The 25304-nt window shown below is 50.1% G+C and overlaps 2 protein-coding genes across 2 annotated transcripts; one reads left to right on the top strand and one right to left on the bottom strand.

Annotated features, from left to right (window-relative positions):
- The first annotated feature begins 4860 nt into the window (after positions 1-4860).
- Positions 4861-14389, top strand: RAB3A (RAB3A, member RAS oncogene family). The gene is made up of 5 exons (XM_063147236.1): positions 4861-4950; positions 10651-10878; positions 12063-12181; positions 13692-13816; positions 14166-14389. The coding sequence occupies exons 2-5, from the start codon at positions 10651-10653 to the stop codon at positions 14354-14356; spliced, it is 663 nt and encodes a 220-aa protein (XP_063003306.1). The 5' UTR covers positions 4861-4950; the 3' UTR covers positions 14357-14389.
- A 3872-nt stretch (positions 14390-18261) lies between these two features.
- MPV17L2 (MPV17 mitochondrial inner membrane protein like 2) lies at positions 18262-25241 on the bottom strand. Its single transcript, XM_063147142.1, has 6 exons — positions 25045-25241; positions 23697-23899; positions 21128-21298; positions 20040-20116; positions 19817-19945; positions 18262-18750 (listed from the first exon to the last, which is right to left on the bottom strand). Exons 2-6 carry the CDS (start codon positions 23881-23883, stop codon positions 18682-18684), a joined length of 633 nt encoding a protein of 210 aa, XP_063003212.1. The 5' UTR covers positions 23884-23899; positions 25045-25241; the 3' UTR covers positions 18262-18681.
- Positions 25242-25304: the final 63 nt, after the last annotated feature.

Below are 25304 nucleotides of genomic sequence, written 5' to 3'. Positions count from 1 at the left end.
TGAAACCTCAAGGTACAGCGTAAAACAATATAAGATATAAAAGCTTAAAATTACAAAGCTAGAATAAAATAGGGTGACCATATGAAAAGGAGGACAGGGCTCCTGTATCTTTAACAGTTGCATAGAAAAGGGAATTTTTTTTTATTATTATTATTATTATTATTATTATTATTATTATTATTTATTTATATAGCACCATCAATGTACATGGTGCTGTACAGAGCAGGTGTCATTTGTATATATGGAGAACCTGGTGAAATTCCCTCTTCATCACCACTGTTAAAGGTGCAGGAGCTATACTAGAGTGACCAGATTTAAAAGAGGGCAGGGCTCCTGCAGCTTTAACTGTTGTGATGAAGAGGGAATTTCCCAGGTTCTCCATATATACAAATGACACCTGCTGAAATTCATGCAACTGTTAAAGATACAGGAGCCCTGTCCTCCTTTTCATAGGGCCACCCTAGAATAAAACCTAGCAGCAATGCAGAGGTTTAAAATACAGATCTAAACAGCAGAGCTAATTGACTAGGATGCTAAAATGCTAGGAAAATAAAAGGCCTTCACCTGGTGTCAAAAAGAGTATAACAAAGTGCCAGGCGAACCTCTCTGGGGAGCTCCTTCCACAGCCAGGGTGCCACAGCAGAGAAGGCCCTGCTCCTGATAGCCACCTGCCTCACTTCCTTGGGCTGGTGCTCATGGAGAAGGACCCCTGAAGTTGATCTTAGTGTCTGGGCAGGTAAATATGGGAGGAGGTGATCCTTCAGGTAACCTGACCGCAAGCCGTTCAGAGCTTTGAATGTTATTACCAGCTCTTTGAATTGGGCCCTTTGAATTGGCAACCAGGATGGTCTCTTAGGATGATGTTAGGATCTGGGCAGGTGTCGATTGAATAAGTTAGAGGAGTGATTCGTATGGATCAGGATTGGCTGTGCTGCTTTTCAGGTTCTTTTCTTCTTCCTTTTCTGCATCCAACCCCTTTATTCTGTTCTCTCAGTGCTTTCTGCTCCTGAATTTCCACTCTGTGTATCCCACTCTCTCTGCAAACAGATGGTGATTTCGCTGCTAAAAGTTTGCATCCGTGATACTCCTAGCCAGAGGCGGGTGTGATCCCTTTTATATTCTACATCCGTGTGCTTACAGGAGCCCCCTACTCCAGAGGAGCCCTATAACCAGGGAGGAGCCTGTCCAGCGTACGGGTGTTTCTAGAGGACATGAGCTGCTGATTGGAAGCAGGGTGGGGTGAATTTTATGCATCAACACTTGGAATAACTCTTCACAACCCTGTTCTACATGTAAGAAGTAAATGAAGACACCTGGAACAGAGGAATCCTCATCCATTAAAAGTAGGAGATACTAGAGCAGTGAATGGGTTAACCCAGAGTTTTCGGTTTGATCAGAGAAACTTAGCTGGCCACCTTCTTTTTTAAAGGAACTTTTTGTGGTGTTGTTGCTGTTGTTGTTGTTGTTATTATTATTATTATTATTATTATTATTATTATTTTGACGTGTAATCACCCTCACGATTAATCCGCTCACCCATGTTTTGTTGGCAGAAACTGGTATTACTGTGAACTGCACTCAGAAATGCTGCATTACGTGTATAAATCATTTCCCACGTTGCACTTTGAGTTTGCAGCGGTAGCGCTGGGCTTAGGTTATCACTTCACGGTGGCATAAACACCGTCGTAATTCCAGGGAAGAAAGAAAACGTCATTTGTTGTTCTGGCGTTTGGGTTTTCCTTGCAACGTGAACTGTTCCACCATCTGCATTCCCCCCCCCCCCCCCCCGTGCAATGTGATTCAATGTTTTTAAAGATGCTGGGAGTTTTGTCTTTTAATTTATAAATAATGTTACAAAGCTCCAGGACTTGAAATTGACGCCCTGCTTGGAGGCACTTACAAGAATAGAGCAACTGAGCGATCAGAGCAGGGGAAAGAGACCCAGCTGAATGTAATCGAATGGGCTATAGATTGGTTCAGACAGGGAGGAGGCAAGAAAGGTAGATTTGGGGGAGACGTTTTAATAGAAGAAGTGCATTATGTGGGTATGCTCAGAGAGTGTTGCAGGCCTGGGAAATTGGGCCAGGAAAACAGGATAGATCCAGGAACTGGGCTGCAACGAAACGCGAAGCACAATGCAGAAGAAGAGCAGAATTGCGATGTTTAATTGCTAAGTGATTTGGGGTCTCAGCAGCACCCTGAAATAATAATACCCTTGGATCTCCAGGTACATTATAAATATTCTTTTCTGCGCAGAGGGAGGGGTGGCTGGCAAAGACTCCAGTTTAAGAAGTTTTCTGGATGATTTCTGGAAGACGGATTGCAGCTCAGGAATACAGCAACAGCGGCGTGTTCCCCGCAAAACTGATCCATCACTGACAAGCCCAGCTCCAAAATAATGTAAATATTTAATTCCAATGTGTACAGCCCATTTCTCATCTCCGTTCACTGCCGTCTCTGGCTTGTCCCTGCAGCACCCTTGACTATACCTACCCAGTTGCCTTGTTTCACAAAGCCGGCATCGGGGTTTCTTATTAACACGGCTGGCCATGATCCGCCCCTTTCACAACAGCTCCGCGTTTGTTCCTTGCACGAGAGATGTTACGGAGCTCTATGGGGGCACTGGGAATTTCATTGTGTCCGACCGATAGAGCAGGATGCTCAATCCTCAAGTTAACTCGCTAGTCCTCATTGATCATTGTGCAGAGAAAGGCTGTAAAAATGACCCTAGTGTTATCCTAAAGACGGCCAAGCCACCATGGATTAGGCTGATGTGTGGTTACCACCCCAGGAAGAGATTTGGGGTGATCCCAGGAAGAAGGAGGGCGACTATTCTGTCCTTTTTTCCTTAACAGGTTTTTTTCTTCCTGGTCAGAAAATAAAAAGGAACGTAAATAAGATTTAGCAAAATCTAGAGTACATCTATTAGGATTACTCCCCTGGCCTTTATTTAGGCCCAGTGGCCTGCTCAGCACTCTAGAGAAACTAAAAGGAACACCATTTTCAGCTCTGATTTCCATTAAGCAGAGAAAATTTTGATAGTTCTGGGGCTCATTCCAGGGTGCATCTGAGCGTATGCAGAGTGCCTTTGCCCTTGTAGGGGTTGCATCGCACCTATTCCTGGTTTCTCACCCTCTGCCTCATTGCAAATTTTTAGTTAGTCCCTGGGAGCTTAACAGCGATGTCAGCTTGCCATCTAGTGGCCACGAAGAGCCCAATCAGGCCTAAAAGAGGCTTCCAGATGGATGCTATTAGTGCAAATAAATCATTTATTCTTCTGATGTAAGCTACAGGCGGAATTTGCAATGGACTTTGCACGCTCTCAGGGGATACGGTGCATTTTCTGAGTAAATGTCCCAATCTGTTAGTTGCAAGGGGTGTGTTTGTGCTTGTGGACCACCAGATGTTTTTGCCTACAACTCCCATGATCCTTCAGCCTCAGCTAGGGCTGATGAGAGTTTAGGCCCAAACATCTGGAGGGCCACGGGTTAATGCTACACTTCTATCTTTCTTCCCCCTCCCCATGTGTTGAACTACAACTCCCAGTATCCCCCAGGTTGGGGAAGGCTGCACTGTTATTATTATTATTATTATTATTATTATTATTACTGTAGGCCCAAATGTCTAGATGGCCTCAAGTTGCCCACCTCTGACTTAAAACGTATTATAGATGACGTTCCTTAAAGGGGGATAAAAAAAAATTATGATGATTATTAATGTTGGTGTCATAATTATCATAGATTGTTCCGGAAGGTTTCTCCATATAAAGCCAAGGGTGTGCTATTTGCGGCCCTCCAGATGGTTAGGCCTATAATTCCCATCAGCCCTAGCCAGCATAGCCAATGGTGAGGGATCATGGGAGTTGTAGGCCAAAATATCTGGAGGGGGACCATCCATTTTAAGCTGTTTCATGGCTTTTGAGTAGACGAGGTGGCAAATTATTATCATTAATAATAATAATAATTTATTATTATTTAATTATTAATAATATTCATATTAATTAATAATATTGATTAATAATAATTTGCCACCTCGTCTACTCAAAAGCCATGAAACCGCTTAAAATGGATGGTCCCCCCTCCAGATATTTTGGCCTACAACTCCCATGATCCCTCACCCTCTTTAAGGAACGTCATCTATAATACGTTTTAAGTCAGAGGTGGGCAACTTGAGGCCATCTAGACGTTTCAGCCTACAGTTCCCATGAGCCCTAGCCAGGTGAAAGATCATGGGAGTTGTAGGCCAGGGAGGGGGGGAAAAAACATTTGCCCATTTTTTTTATAGTCAAAGCTTCCAGAATAATCCATGGCGGTGGCAACACTGGTCATAAAACGTATTTGATGCCAATGCGGCTTTTGCGTTTTGGAAAATGTGGGAGAAACCCCCCATCCTGAGGTAAAATGTCAGGAAGTCCTTCCCATTTTATTTATTTTATGTACTTATGGGTTGATGGCCACCCGCTTTTCTGTCATAAATATATTTAAGGCTGAATAAATAAATAAATATAGTCCCCTCAGTGTCACGTGACAGCACCTGCTAAGCTTGCCATAGATTAATCTAGAAGGCGTGTGGGGAAAGGGGGGGTCCTGAAATAATGGCGGGAAACGAAACCTCGCGAGAGGAAGCGGGATCCGAAAGGGCGAAAAGCGCCCCGCGGCTTTCACAGCGCCATGGGACCCCCGCTGAGCCCAACGAGAAGCGGTCATAAGACGGGGTCAATCACCGGCGTTCCGCCAATGGCGCGGCGAGGCCATGCCGTGAGCCCGCCTTCAAGCGGAGGCGGAGGCGGCCCTTGGCGGGCTGACGTTACTAGTCATTTGCATACTGCACCGCCCCTTTCGGAACGCTGGTGACGTCGGCCCGGGTTCCGCAGGCAGGTGCTGTCGCCTCGCGCCGCTGCTGCTGCTGCTGCTGCTGCAATCGCTGCAAGACCAGAAGCGCGTCCTCGAGGTGAGTGCGCGCCCCGTGCATCCCCCCCTCCCCTCTTTGCACCCTCTTTTGGCCCTCCCCGCACCCCTCCCTCTGCATTGCATCTTCTGCATTCCCGTGACATTGCTTTGGGAGCTGGGGGGGTTAACCTTCATTTGACACATGCAAAAGGATGCATGGGGAAAGGAGAGGGGGGGATATTGCAAATAAATAAATAAATAAATCTCCAATCTCAGGGTGCTTGGGGGGGCGGCTTTAAATGCACGGTCCGATTGCAGCGGAGGGGAGCGATGCTTGGCAAAGGTGGGGTGTTTTTTTTCTCTTTGCAGTCGTGGAAGGATTGCAAGGATGGGGGGGGGATGAGAACGAATTGCCGGATGCAGATGGTAAACAGGCGGCTCTGGAAGGCAGAACGGATCGGGGGAGGGGGGAGGAGGAAGAGAAGGGGGGGCAGCGAGCGAGGAAGCGGCGCAGGATGCAAAGCGACTTGGGGGGGCCTTCTTCGCAAAAGGGGGTGGGTGGGAGAAGATGGAGGCATCTTGCAACAACAACAGCCCCCCCCCCCCAACCTCCCTTCCAGGCAGCCTCTGCTTTTGCAATGGCCGGGGTCCAAATGTTTCGCTTTTTTCGAAACAGCCAAGAAATAAAATCCACCCAGGATGGCTACGAACAGCCTCGCAGTTTCGTTTCTCTGCCCCCTTCCCAATACATCTGATCCGATGGAGGAGGGGGGGAGGAGAGTCTGATCTCCCCCCCCCCCTCCACCGCCCTGCCCGTCAGGATCCGAATTCTGCAAGGTCCGCGGATTCGGGAGGAGGCGGCTGTCAAAGTGCCGGCGCGGAAACGGGGCTCCATCATCGAACGGGGAATCGATCCGTCCACCCGTGTTTTTTTCCCTTTTGCAGGACATGGGGGCAATCCACTCCGTGCTTTCCCAACCCCCCCCGGGGGGGGAGAGGGAGAGAGAGAAGGCGGTCAGCCGCTTCCATCTTTGCCGTCCGTCCGCACCCTCCCTCGCTTGACAGGTCTTGCTTGAAATTCCGCCATCGCAAAGGCGACGGCTGCAGCGGCCCCCTTTCCATATTAAATGCCCCCCCCTTCGCCGTTGGATAACTGGGCAAGGTTTGGTTGGAGCGGAGGGCGTCGTGCTTGCAACCCGATCGCGTTCCACAAGCGCTGGCGGACAGTGCCACCGGGCCACCTGGATGCCCTGGTGTATGAATGATTGATGGCCCAGCGGGCGCCAGGGGCAACCAGGTTAGGTACCTTGGCGGCTGTCCCTCTGCCCGTCTCCCTCGGCGACGGCTTTCAAAGCAGCCGGGGCCCATCCCGGTCCGAGGAGAGGCCGGGCGCTCCTGCTTGCGCTGGCGGGACAGAGCCTTCGTCACACCTCCGCGTCCTGGCTGTCCTCCATTGGAAACAGGATACTGGGGCATGGCGGACCCATCTTGGGCTGGACCCAGCCAGGCTCTCCTGACCTGGAGACGGGATTGATAGAAGCTCATTGCAAAGGGGCACTCTACCTCTGAATGCTGGAGGGCGGGGGGTCTGATAAATGTCCCAAGAGGTCAGTTCGTTGGCAGTAATGCAGACGGGTAGAACCCTTTTCAGTCCGAGGGCCGCATTCTATCGCAGGGAGATTCTCGGGGGCTGCATTCCAGCGGTGGGCGGAGCCCAAGTCAAAGGGGTGGAGCTAATCCCTCCCCAAAAAACAACAACAACACTGGCCTGTTTTAGCTTCAAACTCTTCCTGCCAGTCACTAAAGCCTTCAGAGAAACATTTCATGCATTAAGATTGGAGAGGGGGGTTCAGGAAAGGCAAAAGCCGTAAACCACTAGATGATCAGAGCAGGTGGGGCCGGGGCCTTCCTGGAACTCCGTAGGGCCGGATTTGGGAATTTGACAGAGGGAGAGGAGGAGGAATCCGGCGGGCAGAGGAAAAGTGAGGGTCGTTCTGCCCTGAATGCGGGAGGTTAGTATTAGAGCTTTTAGGTGAATCCCTGCAACAACAATGAGAGCTAGAAACTTAGTTATTTGTTCAGCATCTATGAAGGCAGGGTTGACGGCTGAGGCTGCTTCCAAAGGCGGATACTCTTTGCCACGCTGTGGGTCTCCGGATGGGTTGGACTGCACTTCCCATAATCCCCACCTGGAGTGGCCAGCAGCTGAGGATCATGGAACCCTGTGGCCTGACTCGGTCTCAGACAGTTTCCTGTGCTCCTATGATTCTTGGTGAAGTGATCTTGCGCCTTGCAAGGGTTCTAGGCGGATCTCCCTTGCCCACCCAGTCCGAAAGGAAATTCTTTTGGACTCTAGCTGCCATCATCTGACCATGCCGGCTGGGGCTTATGGGAGTTGTAGTCCAAGCACCTGGAAGACCCCAAGTTGGGGAAGGGTGTCCTAGAGAACTATGTATAACCTTGCTTGTTATGGAGATGCCTGTGTGCCGGGGCTGACACTACTTTGCATTATTATTATTATTATTATTATTATTATTATTATTATTATTAATTTCATTATAGCACTTTTAGCTCCCAACCCCACCTGTTTAGCCAAAGAGGTTCCCAAGGTGGCTTAGGGTGCAATCCTATGCATGTTTAGACAGAGAAAAAGTCCTACAATCCTATGCATGTTTAGACAGAAAAAGTCCTACAATCCTATGCATGTTTAGACAGAGAAAAAGTCCTACAATCCTATGCATGTTTAGACAGAGAAAAAGTCCTACAATCCTGTGCATGTTTAGACAGAGAAAAAGTCCTACAATCCTATGCACGTTTAGACAGAAAGAAGACCTACAACTCCCAGCATATCCCAGCCAGCAAAAAAAGTCCTACAACTCCCAGCATACCCCAACCATGCTGGGAATTGCAGGACTTTTTTCTATCTAAATATGTATAGGGTTGCACCCTTACAAAGACATTTGTTAAGGCTCTTCCTGTAAGCTTAAAACCTTGTTTCATACTTTGAATATTTTTAATTTTTGTGAACCGCCCAGAGAGCTCCAGCTATTGGGCGGTATAGAAATGTAATTAATATAAATAAATAAACCTAAAAATACACAGCATGAAAGGAAAGTGGATTGGGAGGGAGAAGGAAAAACAAATCAAATTCAGATTCTTAGAGTTGCAATGTTCAGCAGGTCTCGAGGCTAGTGTATCTAGCCTCGAGACTTTGCCCCCCCCCCCCCTGGTAGTCCAGTGCCCAAAACCAGTGGTCCTCAACTGGTCCAGACCCGAGACCCACCTCGGACTCCCAACCGGCAAACACGCGACCCAATTTCACGATTGCCCAGTGTGGCAACGACAGGTTAGCTTTGAGCCACATGGAGCGATATCGTGGCCTGCTTTTGGGTCGTGACCCACCCGTTGAAGACCACTGATTATCCTGATTTGTAATGCACCCTCCACGTGGAGGACGCTTTGCAAAGAAGAGGCAATTTATTTATGTTACCTACACGCCAAGCCTATGAACAGAAGGGGATCCCTGATGCTGGATCAAGGGTCCATCCAGTCCAGCGCTGTTCACACAGCAGCCAACCAGCTGCCCCAACAGAAAGCCCTTCTCCTTTCTGTGTTCCCCAGTTCACTGCCTCTGATTCTGGCGGCAGTAAAAAGCCATCATGACAAGGAGCCATTGATAGCCTCCAAGCATCAACTTTCTCTCCTATTGTCCAGAACTATCCAAACCTGGTCTTTTACAGGGAGGGGGGGATTCTTGTAGCCAGGCTGAACGTGTTGCCGTCCATCTCGGGTGTGTGTGGGCTGGTGGTAGTGTTGTGCTAGGACTGAGCCTCCATTTCACAGTTTCCCTGTCTCTGGAAGAGGAGCAGACGGGCTTTGATCTCGCTAATCTCGTTTCCTTGTTATCCTTTCAGGTTGAGCTTCTTGGCACAGTTAAATGCCTGATACCAAATGACACGGCTGCAGGGCCTAGTGGGCGGAGAAGGGAGAGGCTGGCCCTGGCTAGACCGGCTTTTTCGAAATCTGCCTCCCAGGCATGGAGAGGGACGTCCCATAATTCCGCCTTGCAGGGTTCTGCTTTTTCCCTGGCCGAGCGAGGCATTAAGCTAGCTAATGGGAGTTGTAGTCCAGTTGGGCCCTGGTTTAAGGTTCTGGATTTCAGAGCCCCTTGGGTGGGGAGCACGCCTTTCCATGCAAAATCTGAATTATGGCTTATTTCCCGCTACCTTTGGGAGACGTTGTTTTTTGTGGACGATGGGCTACGAAATCCACCTCTGAGTGAAATGGGGCACAGGTGGCTCTTCATCCCCTAGAGCTGATGGGCTCTGGATAATTACCTGTTCTCACGCAAGGGTTGGCTTGTGCGTGCGGTAAAACACACGATTTTAAAATCGTATTTAAAGGTAAATGGACCTCATTTACCCTTTTGATCCCCCAAAAGGGACAGTTTTACCCACACGGGAAAGAAAGGCAAATCAGAACAGGAAGACGGAATATATAATAAAACTGACCGTGTTAAAAAGGTTGCATCTGTCTTTTTCGTTCTCTGTCTCCAACTTTGGCTCTCTGCTGTTGGCCACCCCAAAGCGTGACACAGCCCCATTTATTTGTCATGCTTTGGTATCCTGCCCTCTCTCCAAGTTAGACCGCAAGAGAGAGACCAGCCTGGTGTCTCCGCTTTGAGCGGATTTGAACCCAGGACTCCCCGTTTTGAAATTGCCTTCCTCTCCTTGGGACTGGAGATACAGAACTCGTTACACAGTTTCTACAAAGGTCTTGAAAACTACCAGTGTCATTTAGACCCAGAGATGTAAAGCAGGTGTTCGCGACCTGCTACTTTCCAGATATTTTGGATTGCAATTCCCATCAGCCCCGGGGAGCGTGGCCAGTGGTAAGGGATCGTTCATTTGAAGTATTTATTTGATGCATTTTTACCCTGCTCTGAGAAAACAAGGCACTTCTGGCCTGCAGGGTTGCAATCTAAAAAGACACGACACAAAAGGAAAAAGCCACGCGGAAGGAAGAGGAAAACAGCAAGTTGTGGGGCGTTGCACTCCCAGACATCTGGAGGGCAGCGGGTGGCCTGGCTTTAAGTATTTACTCGCTTTGATTAAATCATCATAATATATTTCAAAACTCTTTCTGGCTTTGAAGAAATGACCTGGTGCTAGAGGAATACACAGGCATGCCTCTGGGTTCTTTGTGACACCGGGCATAAGGGTGTGTGTGGTGGTGGTGGGTCTTTAGGGAACATGGCACATACATGTGCAGTGTCATCATTCTAAGGGGGCGGCCTCGAAGGCGCATGATGCAGCTGGATTGCAATGCTGACCTGATCGATGACGCGTTCTCCGGGATGGGAGGAAGGCGGGCTACGAACGTGACAATTAAGGAAACGTGTCCTGCGATGGGCCACTAATTATATGTCGTCAAGAGAGCAGCAGCGAAAGTTTTGGAGGAGTAGCAGTGATTGAAAAAGAGAGAGAGATTATTACAGAAGATTAGAACGCCAGCGCGGCCCACCTGCATGAACCCAGTCACTGTAAGGCTTCCTTTTGAGTAACCGTGGTGTCTAGGATCGCGCTGTAAGCTCAGCCAAACTCGCACTGTTGGAGTTAGGTAATGAGACGAAACTGCGCTGCTCTGCTTTCCGCCGTGGTTGTCTTCCCTACGTGGGGGGCGGGACCCCCCAGTTGTGGGCTGGCCGGCACCTTGCGCCCCCTCTCCCCCTGACGGCCAGGTGTCTCCCCCCCTTCCCCAGATGGCTTCCGCCACTGACGCCCGTTATGGCCAGAAGGAGTCCTCGGACCAGAACTTCGACTACATGTTCAAGATCCTAATCATTGGCAATAGCAGCGTAGGCAAGACCTCCTTCCTCTTCCGGTACGCTGACGACTCCTTCACCCCGGCCTTCGTCAGCACCGTTGGCATCGACTTCAAAGTCAAGACCATCTACCGCAACGACAAGCGCATCAAGCTGCAGATCTGGGTGAGGACCCCCGGCTGGATCTGGCCACAAGGGCAGGGCTCCTGCAGCTTTGACTGTTGTGACTGGAGTTCCACCAGGTGCAGCGTGCCGACAAAGGACGCCTGCTGAAATCCGCTTTTCGAGGCGACTGTTAAAGATACAGGAGCCCGGTCCTCCTTTCCATAGGGTCACCTTAGGCCCAAGCCTGCAGGTGACACGGGTCAAAATCCAAATAGAAATAAACCAAAGTGAGAGCAGCTGGGGGTTTGTTCTGGTTTGGGGTTTTTTGGGGAAAGGCCTAACAGGTTTTGTCTTTTAATGGCAGTTGTGTTAAGCAGGCAAAGGTTTTTAATAATCAGTTCAGGGGTGTGCAGTGCAGGAGCGTTGGGCGTTGCCTCTCCCCAGCTGGGGATATTGACGGAATGCCTCTGAACCTACCCGTACCCTGTGCTCAACATCTAAGGTCCTCCTCCGAGTGCCTACTCCGAGGGAAGCGAGGAGGGCAGCAACAAGGGAGAGGGCCTTTTCGGTGGTGGCTCCCCCCACAATTATAGGCATTGGCTGCCTGTATGTTTCTGAGCCCAATTCTAGGTGCTGGTTCTAACCTATAAAGCCTTACACGGCTTGTGACCACAACACCTGACAGAACACCTCTCCCGACATGAACCTCCCTGTACACTGCGCTCAACATCTAAGGTCCTCCTCCAAGTGCCTACTCCGAGGGAAGCTCGGAGGGTGGCAACAAGGGAGAGGGCCTTTTCAGTGGTGGCCCCTCAATTATGGAACTATCTCCCTGACGAGGCTCGCCTGGCGCCTAACATTATCTTTCAGGCGCCAGGTCAAGACTTTTCTCTTCTCCCAGGCATTTAACAGCATTTAACAACATATGCTAAATGTGTTTGTTTTTAATGGACTCCAGAACTGTTGTTGTTTAAATGGATATTGTTGTTTCATACTGATATATATATATATATATATTTGATGGTTTTAAATTTTGTATGCTTTTTAATGTTCACTGTTTTTAACTTTTGTAACCCGCCCAGAGAGCTTCGGCTAAGGGGCGGTATATAAATTTCATAAGTAAATAAATAAATCATTTAAGCCATGTAACTTCTCCGAAGCTCATTATCTTTGGGCTCCCGTTGAGAGGGAATTGCCTGAGCAATTCGGGCAACTTCTGGCGGTCTTTTCTCGGCCTTTTCCAGGACACGGCAGGGCAGGAGCGCTACCGGACCATCACCACGGCCTACTACCGGGGCGCCATGGGCTTCATCCTCATGTACGACATCACCAACGAGGAGTCTTTCAACGCAGTCCAGGATTGGTGAGTCCCACCGGAGAGCGGGCAGAAGGGAAGAATCGCCCGGCTCCGGCCTCCAAAGGTCTCCGACAATCCGTTGGCGCAAACGAAGGCGGCTGTTTGGGCACGGCCGTGAATCCCGCCTTAACATGCAGCCTCCCTAAATCTGTCGGGCGCCCACCAAACTATTTTGGGGGTCATAGAATCATAGAATCATAGAATAGCAGAGTTGGAAGGGGCCTACAAGGCCATCGAGTCCAACCCCCTGCTCAATGCAGAAATCCACCCTAAAGCATCCCTGACAGATGGTTGTCCAGCTGCCTCTTGAATGCTTCTAGTGTGGGAGAGCCCACAACCTCCCTAGGTAGCTGATTCCACTGTCGCACTGCTCTAACAGTCAGGAAGTTTTTCCTGATGTCCAGCTGGAATCTGGCTTCCTTTAACTAGAGCCCGTTACTCCGTGTCCTGCACTCTGGGAGAATCGAGAAGAGATCCTGGCCCTCCTCTGTGTGACAACCTTTTAAGTATTTGAAGAGTGCTATCATGTCTCCCCTCAATCTTCTCTTCTCCAGGCTACACATGCCCAGTTCTTTCAGTCTTTCTTCATAGGGCTTTGTTTCCAGACCCCTGATCATCCTGGTTGCCCTCTTCTGAACACGCTCCAGCTTGTCTGCGTCCTTCTTGAATTGCGGAGCCCAGACCTGGACGCAATACTCTAGATGAGGCCTAACCAGGGCCGAATAGAGAGGAACCAGGACCTCACGTGATTTGGAAGCTATACTTCTATTAATGCAGCCCAAAATAGCATTTGCCTTTCTTGCAGCCATATCGCACTGTTGGCTCATATTCAGCTTGTGATCTACAACAATTCCAAGATCTTTCTCGTTTGTAGTATTGCTGAGCCAAGTGTCCCCCATCTTGTAACTTTGCATTTGGTTTCTATTTCCTAAATGTAGAACTTGGCCTTTATCCCTATTAAATTTCATTCTGTTGTTTTCAGCCCAGCACTCCAGCCTATCAAGATCACTTTGAAGTTTGTTTCTGTCTTCCAGGGTATTAGCTATCCCACCCAATTTGGTGTCTTCGGCCCCCTGCGGCTGCTTTCACTCTGCTTGGGGTTTTCCACGCTAGTCTGAGCAGGGAGATCCCAGAGATAAGGAAGGGGTTCTTTTGCTAGCGTGGGAAAGCCCAGGGCTTGGTAAACTGGGAAATCCTCGCTGTCCTTGTGAGGGGAGCTGCCTGAAACGCCCCTGACTTCTGGGACCCTTCCTGGAATTTTGGGGCGGGGGGTACCCCTCATTTTTCTTGGGGCCTGGATTGATGGAACAGGATAGGTGGTGGGAGGAGAGAGAGAGAGCCCCCCCTCCCCTGTTGCATTTTGCACATGCCTCGCAGACATGCCTCTTTCAGACCGGCAGGAAATGAGCTGTTTTGGAAGCGCGACGGAAGCGCCAGTCTGTCAGGCCCGCCGAAGGGTTTTCTTCGCTACCCCTGTACACCTTTGTACCTGGACTGACCAGCCTCTGTCTCCCAGGTCGACCCAGATCAAGACCTATTCATGGGACAACGCCCAGGTTCTGTTGGTGGGGAACAAGTGCGACATGGAGGACGAGAGGGTCGTGTCGTCGGAGCGGGGCCGCCAGCTGGCTGAACACCTGGGTGAGTGGTTGCCTTGGAAAGTGGGGGGTGCCTGCGTGTGTCCGTGTGAATGGCTGGTGGGGAAACTACGTAGATAGGACACGTTTTCCCAGGCTCCTGGGCGTTGCATGCTGAACCAGGCCGCCCACCAGTGGTGCAACGCAGATGTAAGCAGATGAAGCCGTTCTGCATCATGTAAACGTGTGTTTCCAGGACCAGAGGCTGTCCCCTGCCGGAGGCTGGAGGCTGGGCGGGGTTATGATCCAGGCGCTCGTTTGTTCCCAGGCTGAGAGGACACTTCCTCTCGCACCCCCCGTCAGGCAGGTCTGTATTTCCTGTTCCGTGTTTTGTCCCTTCCCCTGTCCTCCAGGGTTCGAGTTCTTCGAAGCCAGCGCCAAGGACAACATCAACGTCAAGCAAACGTTCGAGCGTCTGGTGGACATCATTTGCGAAAAGATGTCCGAATCGCTTGATACCGCTGACCCAGCCGTGACCGGGGCGAAGCCGGGCCCGCAGCTGACGGACCAGCAAGTGCCCCCGCACCAGGACTGTGCCTGCTAAGAGACTCCACTGCGGACCCCCCGATGCCGCCCCGCACCCCCCTCTTCCCCTGTCCTTTCCTGCTGCACCCGGAACCTCTGACTCAGCCTCTCCCAACCGGGCGCTGGCCAGACGCATTTGGACTACAGATCCCGGCACTCCGCCGCTGAAATCAAATTCTGAAATTCTATTTCGGAATTTCATTCGGCTCGCAAGTGCGCAGTAGCGCCGCCGTGCATTCGTGAATGCGCAGCAGCGCTCCTGTAAAGTAGCAGAAAACCCCTCCAAAAGTGACTGTTGGTCTACAAGTCCATGGAATCTGCATGACTCAAAAAAAGCCGGTCAGCTGCAGGATACGGGTGGGTAGGGGTAAATGCTGGGATTTGTAGTCCAAACCTATCTGGCAGCCGCCCGGTTGGGAGAGACTGTTCTAGATCACTCCGCAGCCCCGCTCGCACGCAAGACACACACGCACAGACACAACTTAGCTGTCCTGTTGCTTCTCCTTTGTGTTTTTAGCGGGGTGGGTGGGATTTGAACCCGTCTCTCTCTCTCTCTTGCGTGCGTGCGTGTGTGTGTGTGTGGTTTTGAAGGCTTAAAACGCGCTCCCTTTAACCTTTGGGGTGGATGGTGTGTGTGTGTGTGTCCTCGCTTGCTCCTCGGGGCGCGGTAGGAAATCCCTCTCCGCGGATGGGTTACACGAGAGCAGGAACTTTCAACCGTTGTCACGGATTTTATTTATTTATTTATTGATATATCTATATATTTATAACTCCCCGCCCCTCCCAAGTTTACAGATCCAGACACGCCTTCCTTCTTCCTGCCTCGTCGCTGTTTTAAAGGCCGGAACCAGCGTCCGTCCCCCTATCCCCGTCCTGTAACACCGCAGTGGTGGATGACAAAAGGCACCGAAAGGAATACCTGGGGTCCGACCAGCTTCTAAGATCCCTATTTAAATCAATCCTTTCTTCAGAATCAATGAGGACTAGAATGTCACTTTGCCTTTAGGAAAAAGACCATAGCTCAGTAGTATGTTCTGTGTGCAGGGCCGATCTCTCTTCTCCAGAACAGTGAGGACCGGAAACTTAAGTTCTTTTTTAGCGGGCCATGGCTCAGTGCTTCGCACGCCGGTTTGATTTCCGGCAGCATCTCCAGGAAGGGCTTGAAAAACCTGACCCAGGGATCTGTCTTGATATAAGGCAACTTTCAATGAACACCATCTTCCTGTGCAACCTGGGGACGATGGGAGTTGCACTCAGAGGTTCGGGGAGGTTGCTGCAGCGTCCAAGGCCTTGTTTGTATAGAACGGGCGAGGAGGTAAATTTGGGTCGGGCTATACCACAAACAGGGACTTGCCCGGCACGATGCTTTGCAGTGGGAGAAAATTTCCAGCAAGTATGTGGAGGCGGACGGCTTGCAGCCCTCTGGCCAGCGTGTGAGGAATGTCTGGTCGCATCCGACGTAGTACAGTCGCCATGGAGGTTTCTGCTGCGAGATCTTTTTGGTGGGTCACTCACGGTGAACACCGTTTTGTCTGCGGGTAGCAAAAACAGACGTGGATAGGAGCGGTTCCTCGAATTCCGGTCCAAACCTTCCTGCCCCTCGGGTGGGGGGGGAACGGCCTCCCCTCCCTCCCTCCTCTCTCCCGTTGTATAGCTGCCTGCTTTGCTTCCTCCTCCTCCACCTGTCTTCCTCAGTGTACAGAAAACACAAGCAACGCTCTCCCAACTCCTTGTAAATAGAAGTAGACGGTGGCGTGTGTGTGAATCCGGACATCTCATGGCTGTGCTTTGCGGATTTATTTGTTTTTGAAGTTATCATCCGTGATGGTTTTTCAGTTATCAGTTATTGATGGGAACTTATATATATATTATGCGCATGCACACAAGCACATATATATATCTCCTGTGTGTAAGTGTGTATATATATATATATAAAGATAAAGTAGCTTTCGCTGAGCAGTTCTACAACTTCGGAAAGAATTGTTGGAAAACATTCCTGCGCTGTTCTTGGAAACCTAGAAAACCAAGGGTTTCCTTGTCCTTTCATTTTTTGAAAAATTGTAAATCCCCTCTTTCCCCCAGTCCTGAATGTACCTGTTTGCTTCTCCAAACAGATTCGCCTTGTTCAACCCACCTAGGATGCAACCTTATGCATGTTTAGGCCTAAACACCCCACATTTGGGATTTGTAGGACTTTTTGTCTAAACGCTGCTGGCTGCAAGGAGTTGTGAGTGTTTTGTCCGTCTAAACATGCATCGAATTGTGCCCGAAGTCTCCTTTCAATCCCACCCCGGGCGTCGGGACGGGGCAATTTCGTGGCCGAATTCTATCAACGCTGTCCTCCTGTCCGCCTTCTCTTCCCCCAAAATGGCTCCCTTTTAATTTATTTTTCATGGAAACACTGTAAGGTTTGTTTTACAGATACTTTGACACAAGGTGTCCTCGTTCTTTTTCTCTAACTCTCTCTCTCTCTCTTGTGAAGTTTACTTCTATGGGATAAAATATATATGCTGTACTGTATTTAAAAAAACAAAAAACCTGTCGGAAGTGTCAAAATGAGTTCGATTTCCTAAAAAAAAAAACCAAACAAAAATCACTGTACTTAAGGAGATATTGTGAAGAAATAAAATTACTGATCACAAAACCATGGGTGTTGAGAGTCCGTGTGTAGGAAATGCAAAAGGTTGGGCAGTCTGAAGCGTCTGGTTGTGTGGGATCATAAATCCTGGGAGATGCCACTGGAATTTCATCGAGTTGTCTCAGTTTGTGCTTTAAAGTGGTAGAATCACAGAATGGTAGAGTTGGAAGGGGCCTCTAAGGCCATGGAGTCCAACCCCCTGCTCAATGCAGGAAGCCACCCTAAAGCATCCCTGACAGGTGGTTGTCCACCTGCCTCTTGAAGGCCTCTAGTGTGGGAGAGACCACCACCTCACCAGGCAACTGGTTCCATTGTCGTACTACTCTAACAGGAAGTTTTTCCTGATGTTTTGTCATCCTGATCTAACAGTCAGGACATTTTTCCTGATGTCCAGCTGAAAACTGTCTTCCTGTAACTAAAGCCCCTTATTCCGTGTCCTACACTCTAGGAGGATCGAGAAGAGATCCTGGCCCTCCTCTGTGTGACAACCTTTCAAGTCCTTGAAGAGTGCTCTCATGTCTCCCCTCCATCTTCTCTTCTCCAGGCTAAACATGCCCAGTTCTTTCAGTCTCTCTTCATAGGGCTTTGTTTCCAGACCCCTGATCATCTTGGTTGCCCTCCTCTGAACCCCCTCCAGCTCGGTATTTCGCACAGGATTACCTGTAGCAGATGTGTGGGTGGCAAATTGTATGTTTGCGTGGAGGAGTAGCAGACGTCATTTTGATTGATCCAAAATGGATCTGTACTATAAAGATGTCGGAGAAACGAAATGATTTTCAGACGGGGGTTTCAGTTTCGGGAGACGGTTTGGAGTAAAGTGCTAAGAGGAATCTCCTTAAAGTGTCCCCAAAACCCTCCTTCTAATCATTCAACCGTTTCAGATTAAATCAGCCATCTTCAGTTTGAAATAGCCTCCTCCGTCTTTTTATTTATTTATTTATCATATTTATTAATTTTGTTAGCAAAATTATTTAACCCTTTTAGTACCAGACTAACGTTTCTGCCCCAGATGCTGCCAGCCGTTTTGAAAGGTAATGCAATGCAGATAAGACCACCTCTGAAGTCCAACGCACATCTAATGCATGACCACGGAATTCGCTGATGCGCAGCCTAGCCTACCTCACAGGGTGGTTGTTGTGACGGTAAAATGAAGAGGAGGACTTTCTAAGCCACCCTGGGTTCCTTGCAAGACGGGGGCAAGAGGTAGGATAGAAATGTAATAATAAAAAATAAATAATGCCTCTTTCTGTGAAAAGTTTCACTTTACAATGCAACCCCCAAGCAAATAAATGGCAGCAATTTATTAAGGCCTGTTCTTGCACCGCAGAAGAGGCAATCACGGTTTTCTTTTGATGAGGAACATCGATGATTTGGCACTTTTAAAAAAGGCAAATAAATTACGACGGATATGGTTTGAGGTGGGCGCTGAGGCAGAATTCCAACACCTTTGCCAGTCCCAAAGTGAATTTCTCAGGTCCCACCTTCTTCCTGCCATGGAGTCCTTCACATGGGAAGTCAGGGTCGGTCGGCAGAAGAGCGGGCGCACCATCACCTGCCCTGGGGACCGGCTGCTCGCCCGGGCACCGATCCTCACACAGTTTCAGAAAGAGCACAAGATTCATTGAGAAGAAGGAAAAGCCAAGGCCCCACTCTGGCTTCTGAACACGACACAGCCTTCGGCCATTCGCGCAGGACAGTGGCCCTCTTCACCCGGCCGTTTCAATTTCGGCAGCGTGGGATTTGGAGTCCTCCAGGCCAAGGGATGATTGCTTTGGCTAAAGAGAAAGGGGAAGGAAGCAACAGCAGAGGGTGACTTACTTACCCCAGCAATTGTAACAGATCAAGTTGCTTTCCGTTTGTAGTTTTATTTATTACATTTACATCCCGCCTTTTTTCCTCCAAGGAACCCAAGGCGGCATACATAATCCTCCTCTCCATGTGAGGTAGGTTGGGCTGAGAGTATGTGATTGGCCCAAAGTCACCCAGTGGGTTTCTATGGCCGAGTGGGGACTCGAACTCGGTTCTCCCGACTCTTAGTCCCACACCTTAGCCACTACACCACACTGACTTTCCCTCTATGCAAGTTTTGCCCTCTATGCAACTCCCAGTCTCCCCCAGCTGTCGTACAATTGCCAGCATTTCACAGCCAGCCGTGCCGGCTAGGGAAAGTTGGAAGTACATGCACAGAGTTGCACCTTTTATTGCATTTTTAATCTGCCCGATAATCTGCGTTCACAGGAGAGAGAGAGAGCAAAGGAACAGCCATAAAATCTAAAGACAAAATCCTGGGAGAAAAGATGCATTTGTAGAAAATAAAATAGCGGGCCAGTATTTTGTTTTGAAGGGTGCAGAAAAAGGTGATTTGGGGGTGGCAGGAAGCATCTTTGGGAGCTACAAAGGGAGGGAGGGGCAGGTTTGGGCTGTATTTGTGTGCTTCCTGGCTGTTTTGGAGCTGGGGACTTGTGTTTCTTGGGGAATCCTTGTGAAATGGGTATTTTGTTGTTTAATGGGGGCAAATAACTTATTTGACACTTTTGGCCTGGGGGGGCGGGGGACACAAACCCCAGCTCTGCCTTGTGCTCGGCTAAATCTCTGGGCTTGATCAGTTTGCCTTCTGTGAAATGGGGACTCCGGGGGGAAAAAGACAGGTTCTAAAACTGGGTTCGGCGTCTTGGGAGTTCACCCCTCCAGCCTCCGGCCTGGTACTTTGCTTTTAGTCACTTTGGGTGGAGAGGTGCTGCAGGTGATTACTCTCTTTAGCAGGCCGGGACCAGTGCTGGGTACGACCAGGGGAAGCTTCGGTTCTCTCCCACAACCGTCACGGTCAGGGGCCGTACTCACGCGATGCTTCAGGTATGACAGGTAGGTGTCCCAGCCGAGAGTGATGACGTTCAGGTAGACCACGCGGTATTTGGGCGGCAGGTACAGGAAATTTATCAGCTGCGCTGGTGGCCACACGCACCAGTCCATCTGAGGACAGGAAGAGAAAACCAGGTCAGCCGCACCATCCACAACATCCGAAGCAGGAAAAAGAGAAAGCGGCGGAAAAGAGAACGTCGCTCACCTTGTAGAATTCCCAAAAGTTATCCTCTAACTCGTGCCAGCTCTGCTCCAGACTTTGTCCCTGCAAAGATCCCATCCCTGCAGGCAGATATCAAAAGAAAGGCAGGTGGCAGGATGAGGCCCAGGCCCCCCTCACCCCATAAGCCTTGGCTACACGGGATAAGAGAAACTGAAAACCAAACACAGAGTCCCAAGCACAGAATTCTACCGCACAGAACAGTTTCCCAAACCGAGTTTCCCCTGGAAAAAATTGTGTGCTTTTATTTTCCCCTATTTCATAAGTTCATCAAGAATAACTGTAAATAATATTAAGCCGTTTCAAAGACGCAGATGAGTCCTTTGGGTTGCCAAAATGAATAAGTTCCTCATCAGCTTTCAAAACAGAAGAGTTTTCCCCCCTTAAATTTAAACCACGTAAGGGAAGTGTCTTCTGGGTTTTTTTACACATATCCCACTAAAAAATGTCTACCTAATCTAATGTTTAATTCACATTATTTATGTGATTAATGTAATATTTTCCCTCTTGAAATATTTCAGGTCAATATGGGTTTTTTATGTATTATCGTTTTAGTGTTGTGATTTACTAAAAACAACTATTTATTAATTTATTTATTACATTTTTATACCGCCCAATAGCCGAAGCTTTTCTCTAGCAAAATAAACACGCTAAATTCGATCGCTCGCTAGGGCAGGAATAGACCGTTAGCGGCCCTCCAGGTATTTTGGACTTCAACTTCCATCAGCCCTAGCTAACATGGCCAACGGTGCAGGATGATGGGAGTTGTTGGCCAAAGCATCGGGGGCGGGGGCACAGGTTGTCCACCCCTGCTCTGGAAAATTTTCCAAAGCAAACTGAAAATGTTCCGATGCAACTTACCAATTGGGTGTCAATTGCAAAACTGACCAACATTTTCTGTGAAACCTACCTCTCTAGCTACCTGAGAGAAGCCCTCACTTTTCTGTCCCCCACACAAAGAAGACACCTTGGGAAGCTTCATATATTCCACACCCCCTTCTGTAACCTAATGCATTGGGGCAGAGGCTGAATAGGGATTTCTCCTCCCAGCCTACATTCATAGCTAGTCTTACCCAAAAAATACCACACCCCGAAAACTGGGGAGGCTACGATCTGGTCAATGAGAACCTTTTTTAGGACGGTTTTAATGCCCCGAAATCCCGCAGCAGGGAAAGCCCGGTCCAGCCACAGATACCAGTAATGCATGAGCGGTCCCATGCTGCAGCCAATGGCGAACATCCGTGCTGAAAGACAAAGACAGATAGTCACGTGTTAACAGAGACACAAAGACACGGGCTAAAATAATTAAAACCCGGAAGCATGCTATGGTTTTAGTTTTGTGAACCCCCAAGAGTTTGGGGCTTTAATAAGTTGATAATAAATCCTCACCCTTCATCTCCAATTAAGTGTCATTTTGTTTTGTTTTTGTATTACCGGATCTACATTTCGGGACTTTGTAAGTTAAGTGGTGCTTTTGCATTTCATTCCTGCACATTAACTGTGGTACAAGTCTTATTACGACATTCCAAGAGAGGCCCGGAGGACGGCAACAAGGGAGAGGGCCTTTTCTGTGGTGGCCCCCCAATTCTGGAATAATCTCCCCGATGAGGCCTGCCTGGTGCAAACATTGTTATCTTTTCGGCGCCAGGCCAAGCCTTTTCTCTTCTCCCACTTCAGCGATCTTGGATTTGTTTTTAGGTTCATAGCTTGGAGGTACGTTTTTGTGTAGGTTGCATGTTTTTGCGGTTTTAAATTTTGTGTATTTTTTTTAATTGTTTTAATCTTATTAAACTTCGGCTATGGGAAGGTGGAGGAGGAAGAGGAAAATCGATGAGCTGACAAACAAAACCAGAAGATGAGGTGTTCATTGGGAGATGCTACCGCCATCGGGGGCCTGGGAAAGAATTCCTGCCTGAAATCCCAGAAAGATGCTGGTGCCAGTCATAGAATCATAGAATAGCAGAGTTGGAAGGGGCCTATAAGGCCATCTAATCCAACCCCCCGCTCAATGCAGGAATCCACCCTAAAGCATCCCCGACAGATGCTTGTCCAGCTGCCTCTTGAAGGCCTCCCATGTGGGAGAGCCCACAACCTCCCTAGGTCACTGGTTCCATTGTCGTACTGCTCTAACAGTCAGGAAGTTTTTCCTGATGTCCAGCCGGAATCTGGCTTCCTGTCACTTCAGTCCATTATTCCGTGTCTTGCACTGAATAACGGGCTCAAGTCAGTCAGCGTTGACAATACTGGGCTAGGTGGACTCAGGGTCTGACTTGATGGAAGGCAGCTTTTACTGTTCCTATTTAAATCCTCCACCAGAACCATGAGGACTGGACGCTTTATTTATTTTTAGGGAGAGGTCTGTAGCTCAGTGGTAGAGTCCTCTACTGCAACCCTGCACAGGGCAGGAAGGCCCGTAGCTCAGTGGTAGAGCCTTTGCTTTGCAAAAAGAAGGCCCCAGGTTCGATTGCCGTCAATACGGTGAGGCCTGCAGCCCGGCCTGGTTTATCCCGTTTAAATTCCTGCTCCGTCGCTATGCCTGGCTTGTTAGTGTTGTGTTTTCCCTTCTCGTCGCAAGGATATTCAAATGGAAGGCCCCAAAATTGGCCTAGACAAAGCCAAAGAAATAAGCAGACTGACGCTGGAGAGACGGCAGCAGGGCGCCCTGGTTTTCCCAGGCCAGGAGCGAGAGACGGAGGGCTGGAAGGAAACGCCACGTCTCCCTCCCGAGATTCCAGCACCGTTGTGAACTTTGGCCTTCGAGAGGCATCTTCCCGGCAGGGTCCCAGGTTCAAAACAATCATGTGAGCCGAGGACGTGCCCGTGATCCGGCAGAAAGCAGATAGCGTTGGACTACGGTTCACAGGCTGAGAGCGGAGGTTCCGCTTTGGAAAAAGCTGGGCTAAAAATAATTTTAACGGCGCCTAGGTTCAACCCTGAGCAACGGTTACACCTTGCAAACACTGGCACCGTGCGGATTGGGCCGTGGGGCGTCGGTACGGGTTCAGGAGGCCCCAGGAACCGGCAGGGCAAGTTAGGAAAGGAACGCACTGGCCAGGCTGTAGCCGTGCACATGTTTAAACCACAGTATTTCCCCCAAGCGTGCACGCCCCCATTCTGCGTGTCCCCAAAGCAGCGTCTGGTTGATAAAACTGGGGGACACAGAAGCAAGTGATTGCAGGGCAGAAGAGCAGGTAGGGTGATGCCCCCCCCCCAAAAAAAAACCCCACTTAGCAATGCCACTGCTAGGTAAAGATTAGCTCTACTACTTTGCATCCCAGACCGAACACTGGAATCTAAGGCGGCTTTCCAGGAGGTCTGGAGGAAGGCAACACAGGAGAGGGTCCTTTTCGGTGGTGGCCCCGCAACCGAGGAACGTTCTTCCCAGTGAGGTGCTAACGTCATCGCCTTTTCGGTGCCAGGTTAAGACTTTCCGTGGCTTCCAGTCACGTGACGGCCTAGGAGGGGCTCTTTAAGGCACCCGTCGAATTGTTTACGGCCGGCACGGATGTTTTAACGGTTGCATTTTCATGGAAGGTTGTTGTAGCTGTTTTGAATGGTGTGTTCTTTGGAGAAAGGCATCAAAGGCATCATCACTATAATTTTGTAATGGGGCGGCTAAAAGGGGAAGAGGACGCAGCCCACCTGTACGGGCCAGGTCCCGCTTGCGTTTGGGGTCCTGCCTCCTCTCCCAGGCTTGGCGGAGCGTGTCCCCCGCCGCCATCAGCCCCCCGCAGCTGACGGTGTTGGTCACCAGCAGGAGGCGGCCAGTGAAGAGCGGCTTCCAGTAGCCGGAAAAGCCCACGAAGATCTGCCGGCCCCGGGACAGCATGGCTGTTCTCTTCCGCCTGCAGAGAGAGGAGGAGACGCGGTTTGTTAGTTTGCGGCCTTTTTCTCCTGCCCTCGGCTGCGCTGCTGTGCAAGTCGTAGCCCCTCTAGTCAGAACAGTGAGGACCAGTACCTTGCTTTTAATTTGGGGGAGAAGGGCCGTTGCTCCTTCCTAGTTCCAATCCCCGCGGCGTCTCTGGGTAGGGATGGGGGGAAACCTTCCTGAACCCTTGGAGAGCCGCTGATGCCTGTCAGTGCCGACAATGCTGGGCAAACCGGACCAAGGGCAGTGGGGTGACACTCTGCTCATGCTCAGAGGGACACATTCCTCCACTGAGTAGTCCAGAAACGGAAGAGGAGACCTGGCATAAGGTGTGTGTTGTGGGGTGGGGCCAGGAGAGAGCTGTGTGTCGACCTTCCCCAACCTTGGGCCCTTCAGGTGGGATGGAATGCAACTCCCATCATCCCCATGACAGAAACTGCTGCATGTGCTCAGAGGCACTTGCAGCGCCACGATAGGGATGATGGGAGTTGCATTCCACCCCACCTCTTTGGGGGAGGGAGCCTTCTGTGCATGCCCAGGGGCACTCTCTTTATACACCGGATGGGGATGATGGGAGTTGCATCCCACCCCACCTCTTTGGGGGGGATCCTTCTGTGCATGCCCAGGGGCACTCTCCTTATACACCGGATGGGGATGATGGAAGTTGCATTCCACCCCACCTCTTTGGGGGGGATCCTTCTGTGCATGCTCAGGGGCACTCTCTTTATACACCGGATGGGGATGATGGAAGTTGCATCCCACCCCAACTCTTTGGGGGGGAGCCTTCTGTGCCTGCCCAGGGGCACTCTCATTATACACCGGATGGGGATGATGAAAGTTGCATCCCACCCCACCTCTTTGGGGGGGGGAGCCTTCTGTGCATGCCCAGGGGCACTCTCATTATACACCGGATGGGTAAATGGGAATTGCATTCTACCCCACCTCTTTGGGGGAGGGATCCTTCTGTGCGTGCCCAGGGGCACTCTCATTATACACCGGATGGGGATGATGGGAGCTGCATCCCACCCCACCTCTTTGGGGGGGGAGCCCTCTGTGCATGCTCAGGGCACTCCCCTGCCCCCACCCAATCCACGTGCGGAGCTGGGGAAGGGGCTTCCTCACCTTCGGCCACCTGCGCGTCCCTTCCTTCCTTCCTTCCTTCTTTCCTCCCTTCCAGCCCGGCTCTTCTCTGGGCTGCGAGAGAGAGAGAGAGAACGAGGCAGCAGCAGCAGCGGCGCCGGGGGCGGGGGGGGGGCGGTCACGTGCCACCCGGGCGGCCATGACAGCTACCGAGGCGGAAGTGGCCGCAGGGCATGACGGGAAGGGGCCTGGCCAAGGCTTCATCAGCCCGTCAGAAAGAAAAGCCGCCCCCTCTCGCCTGC

Source organism: Elgaria multicarinata, chromosome 23 (assembly GCF_023053635.1).
Source record: "Elgaria multicarinata webbii isolate HBS135686 ecotype San Diego chromosome 23, rElgMul1.1.pri, whole genome shotgun sequence".
NCBI lineage: Eukaryota > Metazoa > Chordata > Lepidosauria > Squamata > Anguidae > Elgaria > Elgaria multicarinata.
The sequence above is the reverse complement of the archived record's forward strand: the minus strand, read 5'-3'. Positions and strand labels throughout refer to the sequence as shown.